Below are 13749 nucleotides of genomic sequence, written 5' to 3'. Positions count from 1 at the left end.
CACAGCCAGCAGTTCGCGGTCCCCAATATCATAATTTCATTCTGAGGAAGACAGATTCTTGGACACATATGCACAGGGGTGCAGCTTACCATCCTTGGAATTGACTTGTGAGAGGACCGCTCCGACTCCGACGTCAGAAGCGTCTACCTCCACCACGAACTGCTGGCTGTGGTCCGGGAGGATGAGAACAGGGGCGGAGGTGAAGCTCTTCTTGAGGCCCTGAAATGCAGCATCACATTCGGGGCTCCAGACAAATGGTCTGTGAGGAGAGGAAAGGTCATGCAGAGGTGAGGCTATAGTGCTATAGTTACGAATGAATTTTCTATAAAAGTTGGCAAAACCCAAAAACCTTTGAACCTCCTTGCGTGAACTGGGGGTGGCCCAATCGGCAACTGCGGAAACTTTCTCGGGATCCATCCTGACCTCCCCCTCAGCAAGCGCAAACCCGAGGAATGAGACCGAGGATTTGTGAAACTCGCATTTCTCCGCTTTAACGAACAGCTGGTTCTGAAGCAACCGCTGAAGCACTGAGCGGACATGGTGAGTGTGGGTCTCTTCATCGGGGGAAAAGATCAGGATGTCGTCTAGGTAGACAAAAACAAAAACATTAAGCATATCACGGAGTACATCATTTACCAGGTTCTGAAATACTGCAGGAGCATTAGTGAGACCAAAAGGCATGACAAGATATTCGTAGTGGCCTGTGGGAGTGTTAAAAGCCGTTTTCCATTCATCCCCCTCCCTGATTCGAACTAAATGGTATGCATTAGGAGGTTGAGTTTGGTGAAAACTGTAGCCCCCTCCAACAACTCGAAGGCTGTAGAGATGAGTGGGAGAGGGTACCTGTTCTTAACAGTAATGTCATTGAGGTCACGATAGTCTATGCAGGGTCTGAGGGTCTTATCCTTTTTCTCCACGAAGAAAAACCCCGCTCCAGCAGGAGATGAGGAGGGACCGATGATTCCGGCGGCGAGGGAATCTTTTACATAGTCCTCCATGGCTTTGCGTTCTGCAGCGGAGAGAGAGAACAACCTACCCCTGGGTGGGGTGCTACCTGGTAACAGATCAATGGCACAGTCATAAGTACGATGAGGCGGCAGGGACTTGGCTTTAGTTTTACTAAAGACTTCAGCTAAGTCATGGTAACATGGCGGCACATTAACTAGGTCAGGGTTCATGGGGTCAGAAACAGCAGCAGCATTGCTGGACTTGGGAAGACAGGAATCAGCACATTTAGGTCCCCAGGAGGTAACCCTCCCACAGTCCCAGTCAAAGTCAGGGTTGTGAGTTTTAAGCCAGGGGTGCCCTAAAATCACCTGATGAGCCACAGAGTCGAAAACATGGAAACTTAGCATTTCAGTGTGAAAGTCAGGGAAAATTAGCTTAACAGACTGTGCACGGTAAGTTATCCTGCCCAAGGGGGTGCCATCTACGGCTTTAACCTCAAGGGGGCGTTGAAGAGCGAACTTTCTCAGCCCCAGTCTCCTGACAAGGGAAGAGTTCATGAGGTTAGCGTCAGCACCAGAGTCAATGAACACGGAGACCAGAAGTGAATTAGAGTCAGAGACAATTTTGACCTGAGGCTGGAATTGGGCAGGATTACCAATGACGAAGCTTCTACTCACCATGAGCTGTTTCTTAGTCTGTGCACCGGCTCCCTTGACATGACAAGCACTCACTAAGTGTCCCAGCTGTCCGCAGTAGTAGCACCTCCCGTCCCTTTGTCGGCGGAGACGCTCCTCCACGGGGAGGTGGGTCCGACCCAGCTGCATGGGTTCCTCTGTAGGGTGGTTGATATGAACCAGGCTGGCTGCCAGTGGGCGGACGTGGTTCAGCCGATCCTGGGAGTGGCTCCTCCACCCGTGATGTGGCGACGAACGGGCCCGAAGTCGTCCCCGCTCCTGGTCCCGCTCGGTGAGTCTCTTGTCAATCTTGACGGCCATGGTGATGAGTGAATCTAAATCCTCTGGTAGATCTATGGAAATCAGCTGGTCTTTCACAGATTCAGAAAGTCCTTGAAAACATGCATCAGTCAAAGCCGCGGGGTTCCACTCGCTTTCAGCGACGAGGGTGCGGAAGTCAATAGCATAATCAGAAACCTTGCGTTTACCTTGCATCAACTTAAGCAAAGACCTGGCGGCTTCCCTGCCCGGCGAGGTGTGCTGGAAGACCTGCTCGAGGGCTCGAGTGAACCTGGCGAGGGTGGAACAGGCTGTGGACCTGCGGCTCCACTCAGCGGTGGCCCACGCCTCTGCCCGCCCCGTGAAGTGGGAGATGATGAAAGCCACCTTGGTCTGGTCTGTGGGGAAAGCTGAAGCTTGCAATTCAAAATGCAGTTCACATTGAGTCAGAAAGGGTCTCACGTCACCTGATTCCCCGGAGAATCGCTCCGGATGGGAGAGCTGCAGGCAGGGTGAGGCGGCGCTGGCCAGTGGCTGTGAGTCCGTGGATAACCCCGGGAGAGCGGCCGGGTTAGACGGCGCCGCCACAGGAGCTTCTCGTGGCAGGTGAACGAGTAATTCATTAATCTGTGAGCCCAACGATGTCATCATTGAGTCCTGGCGAACCGCCAGTTCTCTAAGATCAGCGCACAGGGACGTGAGCTGCTCTTGCTGTTGAGCCAGCTTGTGTCCCTGTACACGAAGGGCTTGGTGAACCGGGTCCGAGTCAGCTGAGTCTATTCTGGCCAGTTCGTTCTGTCATGAACTTTGGCAGAGAAAAGGCAGGGCTCAAATGCACAACTTAGACCGGTTAAACACAGTAAAACAAGGTTTATTCCAGGCAGCGGTATATACACAAGGAAGCTGTACAAACCAGGCAGAGGTATCCAAGACGTGAGGCAAAAAGGCAAGGTCAAAAAACAGGCAAGGATCAAACACACTATGACTATGACTATGACTGAGGAAAAACGCTGGAACATGAGCAGAGAGCATCGACGAACTGGCAACGAGACAAGACACACGAGGGAATATATGCAGGGCTGATGGGGAGTGATTAGACACAGGTGCGGGAAACACAATCAGGGATCAGGTGCACACAGACGGGGAGGGGGCAGGGCAGACAGGAACCTGGAACAGAGACAGCGGTGAGTGATCACAAAATAAAACAGGAAGACAAGACATGAAACATGAGGGAGAAAATAAAATACTTAACAAACAGTGGAACATGACAGTAGATGAGTTTGTAGGAAATATTCAGCCTGATAAGGTGGATAAACTGCTGCTCAATCTAGATAATTTATCAGTGGATGAAATTACAAAGGAGATCTGTAGTATCATGATTAATAGTGCAGTGACTACATTTCCTAAAAACATGGTAGTGGTAAAAACTAGAAATGTCTATAAACCCAGTAAAAATGCAGCAAGGTTTAACAAGGGATGCAAACTAAGAAGGCAAGAATACCTAAAAGCAAAGAAAATACATAAGTTACGTAGAAATGAGGCCAGTACTGAAAGTGTAAAGCTAAAAAGTAAAGAATATAAGAAAGAGTCATTTAAAGCTCAGAGCGTCTATAGGATTAAATTTAAGAGGGAGCTGTTGAATGTAAAGTCCAAAAATCCAAAGCTTTTCTGGAAGATGCTTAATGGTTCTATCAGTAACAATGAGAACTGTCCAATTTCACCTGAAGTTTTTTACAAGCATTTCAAAAGATTATCTGACTGGGAAGTACAAATGACTGAGGTGCTTGAAGGTGATTGTGCTGAACACACTCATGATAGTAACGTCCTAAATTCTAGTATTACCGAACATGAAATTAAGGAGGTTATTGTAAAATTAAAACCTGGAAAAGCAGCAGGAACTGACTGGATCCTAAATGAGTATATCAAAAGTACTGCAAGCATTTTTATGCCATTATATGTTTCTTCATTTAATAAGATCCTTGACACTGGTATTTTCCCTGAGGACTGGGCAGTTGGTCTGATTGTGCCAATCTTTAAGAAAAAAGGTGATGCTGCAGATTGCGATAATTATAGAGGCATCACACTTTTGAGTTGTTTGGGTAAACTATTTACGAATATACTAAACACAAGACTACTTAAGTTCTGTGAGGACAATTCTATCCTGAGGGAAAACCAGGCAGGATTTAGAAAGGGCTATTCCACCACTGATCAGTTGTTTTTGTTGAAACATGTCATTGATTTATTTTGTTTCAAAAAGAGGAGACTATTCTGTTCCGTTATTGATTACAGTAAGGCTTTTGATTCAGTCTGGAGGGATGCTCTCTGGTATAAATGGCTAAAAGTAGGTGTTAAGGGTGAATTCCTAGACGTAGTAGTGAACATGTATAAAAACATAAAATCGTGTGTTTTTGTAAATGCAATTAAGTCAGAATTTTTTGTAAGTTTAGCAGGTGTTAGGCAGGGCAAAAATCTATCTCCATTGCTGTTTGCACTATTTATTAATGATTTAGAGGATTATCTGATATGTAATGGCTGTCAGTCTATTAACTTTGATGATGAAATGATTGATAATTATATGCAATTTATGGCATTGTTGTACGCGGATGATACAATTGTCATGTCTACTTCAAAGGAGGGGCTACAGAAAGCAATAGACTTGATGTGTGGTTTCTGCGAGAAATGGAAACTGAAGATCAATAGCGAAAAAACTAAGGTCACAGTGTTTGGACCCAGAAAAGCTGACACCAGCAATCTAAAGTTTGTTTGTAATGGAGAAAATTTAGAAGTTGTTCATTGTTTTAAATATCTGGGGATCACTATGAACTATAATGGTTCATTTAAAATTGCTATTGATGAGTTGTGTAAGCAGGCGTCTCGTGCTATGTATGCCCTCCTTTGTAAAAGTAGAACACATGACCTACCTGTAGATGTCACACTAGACCTCTTTGACAAGTTGGTTTCACCAGTCATGTCATATGCATGTGAGGTTTGGGGATTTGAAAAAATTGATGCGCTAGAAAAACTACATCTCAAACTCCTCAAATATATTCTAAAAGTTAAAACATCAACATGTAATAACATGGTCTATGGTGAGTTGGGGAGGTATCCACTGTGTATCGCAGTCAAAAAGAGAGTTATCGGTTATTGGGGGAGGCTGATTGAAAGTAAAGAAAGTAAATTAAATAGGATAATGTACGAATGTTTATTTAGACTGTATAATTTAAATGTATTTGTGTCTCCCTGGATCCTGCAAGTGAAGCGGATACTGGATGATTGTGGTCTGTCTTATCTCTGGCTGTCTCAAGCATGTAGTAACAGTGACTGGTTGAAATCAACTGTCGAACAGAGACTTAAAGATCAGTTTCTGCAAAAATGGCAAAGTGAACTTTATAGTATGACATCATGTGATATTTATGTTGAGTTTAAACAAGAATTTACGTTAGAAAAGTTTTATTGTGTGAAAATCAAAAGTACAGACAGGCCATCTGTAACTTCAGGACGAATAATACCAGAATCCCAAAAGTCACTGGAAGATATAAAGGTCTGGATAGAAGCCAGAGGTTTTGTAATCTTTGTAATGATAACTGTATTGGCGGTGAGTTTCATATCCTGTTTGAGTGTAAAAATGTAAGTATAATGAAACTTATGCCAAAGTATTATATAAATCGTCCATCTATGACTAAGTTAATTTTGTTATTACAATCCAATAAGCTAAAAGTAATTTGTAAATTAGGTGCGTTTTTGAAGAGCGTCCTTGCTTTATTTAAGTAATACATTTATTTTGTTTTTGTTGCCGGGATGAGAGAATTTGTACAGCCTTGCTACTAGCTATGTTTGTATAATTGTTTTCGTATAGCTGTGCTCCATACCATCATCATGGTCGTGAGTTAAATAAATAAATGAAAAAATGAAATGAAAAAAAATATAATGACTGTGATATGAGCTTACAAGTAAAGGCAGGAAAAGTACCCCAAAAAGGCCTAGGGCCCAAAGGGTTAAAGGAGAAGTCCGGTATTTTGCACTTTGAGTCCCATTTCTGGGTTGTTTATGATTGAATAGTGGTTAAGACCAAAATACTGATGATTGCTCATTTTGGGAGAATTTGGCTTTCCCCTGCCTGGCTTAACAGTGCTGCCAATGGCCATGTGTGAACCTGTCCTAAAACCACCCTAAACGTTCGTTTTCAAAGCCATGAAACTCACCAAGTGGTCAGTGGTGTTCGTTGAAACTGTGGTTTCAGTGATGATTTGTTTGACATTTTGTGTAATCCATTGGTTTTCTATAGGAAGGCTCATTGTCCCTTGGTAGTAATTCGCCAGCGGAAACGGAAAGGGGGTTGTTAACGACAAGGTTGTAGTCATTGTAGTCTTGTAGCTCAGTGATATTGCCAGCTCGACAGTGCTGTGTGCGCTCCTGGAGGAAGAACGAGAACGAACGGAAAAGTTTTGTAATAAGTTTAAACAACTGTACAATGGATTACTCGCTTGTAAACAACCTTCGCAGTACGATGCCTTTGAACACAACGCCAGCCTTCTTCTTCTGCTTCTTTTCTGTGTCCCTTTACATTGCAATGGTTTCCTGCCGGTTGGCGACAACTGTACAATGGATTACTCGCTTGTAAACAACCTTCGCAGTACGATGCCTTTGAACACAACGCCAGCCTTCTTCTTCTGCTTCTTTTCTGTGTCCCTTTACTTTGCAATGGTTTCCTGCCGGTTGGCGACAACTGTACAATGGATTACTCGCTTGTAAACAACCTTCGCAGTACGATGCCTTTGAACACAACGCCAGCCTTCTTCTTCTGCTTCTTTTCTGTGTCCCTTTACATTGCAATGGTTTCCTGCCGGTTGGCGACACCCACGTAAAGGAGCATTGTCACCATCAAGTTGGCTGGAGTGTATACAATTCAGGGTCAAATGAACGATCAAGTGGAAGTTTACACACGGGTGTGAGGCAGCTGAAAAAATAATTCCACAATTGAGAGCTTTAAAAAAAGAACGTTTAGGGTGGTTTTAGGACAGGTTCACACATGGCCATAGGCAGCACTGTTAAGCCAGGCAGGGGAAAGCCAAATTCTCCCAAAATGAGCAATCTACACTATTTTGGTCTTCATCATATACAACCTAGAAATGGGCTCAAAGTGCAAAATCCCAACTCCTCCTTTAAGAGATATAGGAACCATATTAATGAAACATTCAGTCTAAGTCCTGTCAAGAGGTGTTTTAATAGTGTAAAACCAAACAAAGCTCATTTTTGTAGATTGATCATCAACAGAAATCGACTGCAAACTAGAATTACTGCTCCACCGGTATATGCCTCTGCACACCAGTCAAGTTTCTCTTACAGTTTCACATGTCTGTGAAAACATGGATGCTTCATACACATTTCCCCCCAGCAGCACAGAAGATCTATACAATCAGCACAGTTTCAAGGTGGACACCCAAGATGAGCGTCACCAATTCAGTATCAGACCAAATGTCTCCCCCTCTGCTTCTGAGATATGACAATGAGTAATGGCCAGAAAATTGTTCTTGCAGAATATTATGATGTCACAGTGAAGGTGACCTTTGACGTTTTGAATATAAAATGTCACCACCACTTTTGCAGGAGGTTTTGTTATAATTAGCATAAGAATTCTTAAGTTATGGCCAAAAACATGTTTTGTGAGGTCACAGTGACCTTGACCTTTGACCTTTGGCCACTGAAATCCAAATTTATTGTTGAGTCCAAGTGGACGTTTGTGCCTTTCTTCAAGGTGGTCTTGAGATATCACATTATCAAGAACAGGGCAGACGTATGGACATATAGACAACCTGAAAACATAATGCAGGCATTAAAAAATATATGCAAAATATCAACCTCTACACAAACCTAGTAGGACGAGTGTCCTACCTTAGCTTTCCTCGGATGCTTGTAGGAAAACTCTACAACACCCTGTCATTGTTAAGTCACATGCTTCCACCTCATCCAGTATTTGTGCAAATTCACTGTAGAGGTAAAAAAGGCATATGGTGAATTGATTTTTGTTTTGTCTTACTAATCTGCCTTGCATTTCACAGTTGAAGCACATACCTGGAAGCTGAGAACACAGATTGAATAGAAAGTTAAATTATTAGTCTTGTAGCGACTGCTATCAATAAAAAGCAGCTGAGAGGCTTAAGTGGACTCGCATCTGTGACTCGTTCCTTCATTGAATCAGTCCACTTGACAGTTTTATAAGTTTTATTTAGCAAACAAAAGAAAGACTTACAATGCTGTGATCCGACATGACGGTCAACAGAAAATATCAGAGCTCACTCAACCCTATTGTCTCCATTCCCGCCAGGGATTTAAATGCCTGGTTAAATAACTTAAACTGCACCCATGTGTCAACCACTGGATGTGACATACAGTACAGGCCAAAAGTTTGGACACACCTTCTCATTCAATGTGTTTTCTTTATTTTCATGACTATTTACATTGTAGATTCTCACTGAAGGCATCAAAACTATGAATGAACACATGTGGAGTTATGTACTTAACAAAAAAAGGTGAAATAACTGAAAACATGTTTTATATTCTAGTTTCTTCAAAATAGCCACCCTTTGCTCTGATTACTGCTTTGCACACTCTTGGCATTCTCTCCATGAGCTTCAAGAGGTAGTCACCTGAAATGGTTTCCACTTCACAGGTGTGCCTTATCAGGGTTAATTAGTGGAATTTCTTGCTTTATCAATGGGGTTGGGACCATCAGTTGTGTTGTGCAGAAGTCAGGTTAATACACAGCCGACAGCCCTATTGGACAACTGTTAAAATTCATATTATGGCAAGAACCAATCAGCTAACTAAAGAAAAACGAGTGGCCATCATTACTTTAAGAAATGAAGGTCAGTCTGTCCGGAAAATTGCAAAAACTTTTAAATGTGTCCCCAAGTGGAGTCGCAAAAACCATCAAGCGCTACAACGAAACTGGCACACATGAGGACTGACCCAGGAAAGGAAGACCAAGAGTCACCTCTGCTTCTGAGGATAAGTTCATCCGAGTCACCAGCCTCAGAAATTGCAAGTTAACAGCAGCTCAGATCAGAGACCAGATGAATGCCACACAGAGTTCTAGCAGCAGACCCATCTCTAGAACAACTGTTAAGAGGAGACTGCGGCAATCAGGCCTTCATGGTCAAATAGCTGCTAGGAAACCACTGCTAAGGAGAGGCAACAAGCAGAAGAGATTTGTTTGGGCCAAGAAACACAAGGAATGGACATTAGACCAGTGGAAATCTGTGCTTTGGTCTGATGAGTCCAAATTTGAGATCTTTGGTTCCAACCGCCGTGTCTTTGTGAGACGCAGAAAAGGTGAACGGATGGATTCCACATGCCTGGTTCCCACTGTGAAGCATGGAGGAGGAGGTGTGATGGTGTGGGGGTGTTTTGCTGGTGACACTGTTGGGGATTTATTCAAAATTGAAGGCACACTGAACCAGCATGGCTACCACAGCATCCTGCAGCGACATGCCATGCCATCCCATCCGGTTTGCGTTTAGTTGGACGATCAATTATTTTTCAACAGGACAATGACCCCAAACACACCTCCAGGCTGTGTAAGGGCTATTTGACCAAGAAGGAGAGTGATGGAGTGCTGCGGCAGATGACCTGGCCTCCACAGTCACCGGACCTGAACCCAATCGAGATGGTTTGGGGTAAGCTGGACCGCAGAGTGAAGGCAAAGGGGCCAACAAGTGCTAAACACCCCTGGGAACTCCTTCAAGACTGTTGGAAAACCATTTCAGGTGACTACCTCTTGAAGCTCATGGAGAGAATGCCAAGAGTGTGCAAAGCAGTAATCAGAGCAAAGGGTGGCTATTTTGAAGAAACTAGAATATAAAACATGTTTTCAGTTATTTCACCTTTTTTTTGTTAAGTACATAACTCCACATGTGTTCATTCATAGTTTTGATGCCTTCAGTGAGAATCTACAATGTAAATAGTCATGAAAATAAAGAAAACGCATTGAATGAGAAGGTGTGTCCAAACTTTTGGCCTGTACTGTACCTGTGCATACATACAAATAAACAATAAACATAAGCAAAATATATATTTTGGCTCTTACAAGTCTTTTGAACCATTGTGGTGCTTTCACAGGTAAAAAAGATGTCCCTCCCTCAGCAGTCACCAGGCCTATATGCGGCATCATGGGAACTATTCGCCTGGTAGCAGGTAGGTACCGTGGTGACACAGCATTGTCGGTGCTTTGTTGAACATGTCTTTGAAGCCTATTAAGTAGAACAGCTGTGATGGACCAATTATACCACACAGGGATGTACCTGATTGTCATCACCAGGAAGAGGAATGTGGGCAGCCTCCTGGGCCATGCTGTGTGGAAGGCTGTGGATTTTGATGTGATCTCTTATAAGAAGACAGTGTTGCATCTCTCAGAGATCCAGGTCAGCAAGACTATTTACTCAGACTCTACAATAGACAGTGTTTCTTTGGAAAATAGACTTGTGTTAACAGTAGAACAGAGGGATATGGAGAAAATCAAATATGATATTTTTGACGCAGTACCTTGATATCAATATTGCAACAATATTGCAGAGTAGACTATCATTGCTGTCACAAAATATTTATACAATGAGATTTTTGATAAATAATCAGCAGTAATGTGGATATAATGCCAAATTGAGTAAAAACAAATAATAGAACAGCTAGAACAGCCTGGTAACTTCAGAAAATGACATCACTTTACTGCAATGCATCTTTTGAAACCAGGAAAAGACTATGCTTATGATATTACAATATCCAAAATCTATGACAATATCTAGTCTCATATCAATAATACTTGTAACTCTTTTATATACTGTAGAATTAGCCTCAGATTCACTTTGTTTTGCCCAATTAAATGCTGTTCGTGGTTTTTACTGATAGTACATTTTTTCCAAAAGGGGACTGTGAGGAATTTAGTCCATTAATAAATTATAGCTGTGTTTTCAACCAATCAGAGTATCACCTCCCATTCCCCTTAAAAGCCAGGTGCACCTGCAACTCTTAGGAATTTATGTGTCCCCTGAAATTGGGACCAAATCTGCTGGATCAGAAATACACATACAGCAATGGCTAATATTTAGTTCAGTCTCCCCTGGCCCTCTTCACCTTAATTAGGCGCTTTTGTTAGCCATTAACAAGCTTCTGGATGAATCTTTGACCACTCCTCTTGACATAATCTGTGCAGTTTAACTAAATTTGTCGGCTCTCTGGCACTGACTTGTTTTTTCAGCACAGTCCACATGTTCTCCATGGTTTAAGTCAGGACTTTGGAAAGGCCATCCCAAAACCTTAATTCTGGCCTGTTTAAGCCATTCTGTTACCACTTTTAATGTGTGTTTGGGGTCAGTGTCTTCTTGAAACACCCATTTGCTACCAGGACCCAACCTTCTGGCTGTCGATTTTAGGTTTTCCTAAAGAATTTGGAGGTAATCTTCCTCCATCATTATTTCATTCACTTTCTGGGAAGCACCAGTTCCACTGCAGCAAAACAGGCCCAGAGAATAATATCACCACCACCAGGCTTGACGGTAGGCATAGTGTTCTTTAGGTTAAAGGCTTCAGCTTCTGTCTCTCTTGCTTGTTTTATCTGTCCATGTGATCAGCAGCAAACTTCAGTTGGGCCTTAAGGTGCCGCTTCTGGAGCAAGGGCTTTGTTCTTGAGCAGCAGCCTCTCAGCCCATGGCAATATCAAACACGCTTGAATGTGGACACATACAGCTGTGTTCCAGCAGCTTCTTATTCATTGCAGACCTGTTTTTCGTGGTTTTTGGTCGATTCTTGACCATCCTGACCAGTTTTCTTGAGCTGCAGGTGATGGGTTGTTTTTTTTTCCTGATCGTGCAGTGACACAACTGTGCCATACACTCTAAACTTTAAAGCAGTTGTTTGCACAGTTGATCTTGGGACTGCTGCTTTGAAATGCCTCAAAGAGACTTTCCTAACTTGTTCAAGTCAGTGACCTGCATTTTCAGATCCATGCTGAGCTTCTTAGACTTTACCATTGTAGTGTTTGAGGCCGAATCTCATAGGTGCATCAAACAAGTCCTATTTGAATGGGCTCAGATAAGTAACCAGCTGTAGTCAGTCATAATTACTCAAGAAGTTTAGAAGTTTTGGTCACATTCTCAGAAGATCCATAATAAATTAATAAAAGTTCCAAAATTCCTGAATGTTTTTTGAATCACAGAAATGTAAGAGTTTTAGAAATTATTGGAAACTCAAGACTGTGTTGAAGATGTTCTTTACATGTGTATGTAAACTTTTGACTACAATTGTATGTGGTAGTAGGGCTTGAATACTGTTAGTGGTACTGATAGTCCAGTAGACTATCACACTCTGTTCTGTTGAGTTGTTGGGAAATTCAGACAACCTGTATGGGTGTCTGACAGGCATCCAGTCTCTCTGAGTGAGACCTTGTGTTTCAGGATAAGTTATTCTTGGCAGACTGGAATCACACTATCTAATTTCAGAGTCACAGGCAGTGCATTATTAATCTGCTGCGGCTGCTATTCTTGGTATACTTACTGAAAGAGTAGCTTTGGCTGAAAACTGTGTGATTCATGGTAAAACACTGAATGCAGTGTAGAAATTATGTTCAGTAAGTATTACTGTAGTATAATCAGCGGTGAAACATAGGGTTGGGTACCGAAACTCGGTACTTTTTGTACTTGGTACCGATTCACAATTCACTTAAAATGAATCGGTGCCAAATTTCGGTACCTGAGGTGGAGGCGGAGCGAGAGCGCATGACTCGCACCTCAGACTCAGCAACAATGGCGACAAAAAAAAATGTGCAGACAAAAGTTAACGTGCACCACTGTTCCTAAATGTTCTTAATAAAATGTTGAAACTGAGAAGTGGCCCTATGGGCCTGAACGATGCATAGTGCGTCCAAATTCACACCCATTCTTCTCTGTGGATTTTCTCTGCGACCGTGCGTCATAGCGAGGAGCCACGCATATCAGCAGAAACAGCAGAACTGTAGCCTGTAGAAGCCGTATTCCCCATGCATGTCAGCGATTTTCACCGGGAACGCATACGAGTAATTCAGGCTGACATTACCTGTTTTTCAGCGAACTCTTCTGGTAATTTTATTAAAAGGCATGGCATATAGGTCCATAGTAGGCTAACTTATCATTATTATTATTATTATTATTATTGGGTCTTATAAGAGTGGGCTACAATGAGTATACCGGGCCATCAAATCACAGCATCCGCGGTGAGAGGACACGGAATTGTGTGCGCTTTTACGCACGCGGGTGTAGGTGATCACGTATAATTGATGTGGGAAAGATGTAGCCAGATGTATTACCTGTTTTAGATACGTGGTTGTCTGTCCGTCCGTCCGTAGCACGAGTCATGTGCACCACTTCACCACCGACCCGTGCGTAAAAGCGCAAACAGTCCCTCAGTCCCTCACTGTCCCTCCTTGAGGCAATGAATGAGGAAATAATCGCCCTGGCGTTTAATCGGACCGGCGTTTAATACGCAAAATGGGGTCAAACCCCCAGCGGCTATTAGGCCTAGGTGCCTGGCAGCTATATGCCACTGGGTGACTATTTGGAAATATACAGTATGTGACAATAATCATATGTGTATAATAACAGTAGAAGTGTGACTAATGATAACAGCAAGCAGCAGGAGGCATCTAGCAGGACCACGGCAGCTCTTGTAGGCTGAAATCAAGAGGATCACATTAACCAGTGTGCAATCATCAGACTTGACAATTATCACGGGAAAACAATCTTTGTTATATCGAGATAATGAAATAATAAGTCGTTATCAAGAGATAACAGTGCACACACACACAAAAAAATACATGGCCGTT

General features: G+C 42.9%; 1 protein-coding gene across 4 annotated transcripts in view; it reads left to right on the top strand.

The window, feature by feature from the left end:
• sacm1la (SAC1 like phosphatidylinositide phosphatase a) overlaps positions 1–13749 on the top strand; it is a 139092-nt gene that overhangs the window by 41693 nt on the left and 83650 nt on the right. For all 4 annotated transcript variants that reach the window (XM_033637331.2, XM_033637333.2, XM_078176122.1 and 1 more), the window contains 2 exons: positions 10020–10094; positions 10194–10321. In XM_033637331.2, the coding sequence (XP_033493222.1) occupies positions 10020–10094; positions 10194–10321 (203 nt within the window). The remainder of the gene's footprint in view (positions 1–10019; positions 10095–10193; positions 10322–13749) is intronic.

This window comes from Epinephelus lanceolatus, chromosome 16 (assembly GCF_041903045.1).
Source record: "Epinephelus lanceolatus isolate andai-2023 chromosome 16, ASM4190304v1, whole genome shotgun sequence".
NCBI lineage: Eukaryota > Metazoa > Chordata > Actinopteri > Perciformes > Serranidae > Epinephelus > Epinephelus lanceolatus.
This window is presented reverse-complemented; position numbering and strand designations above follow the sequence as displayed.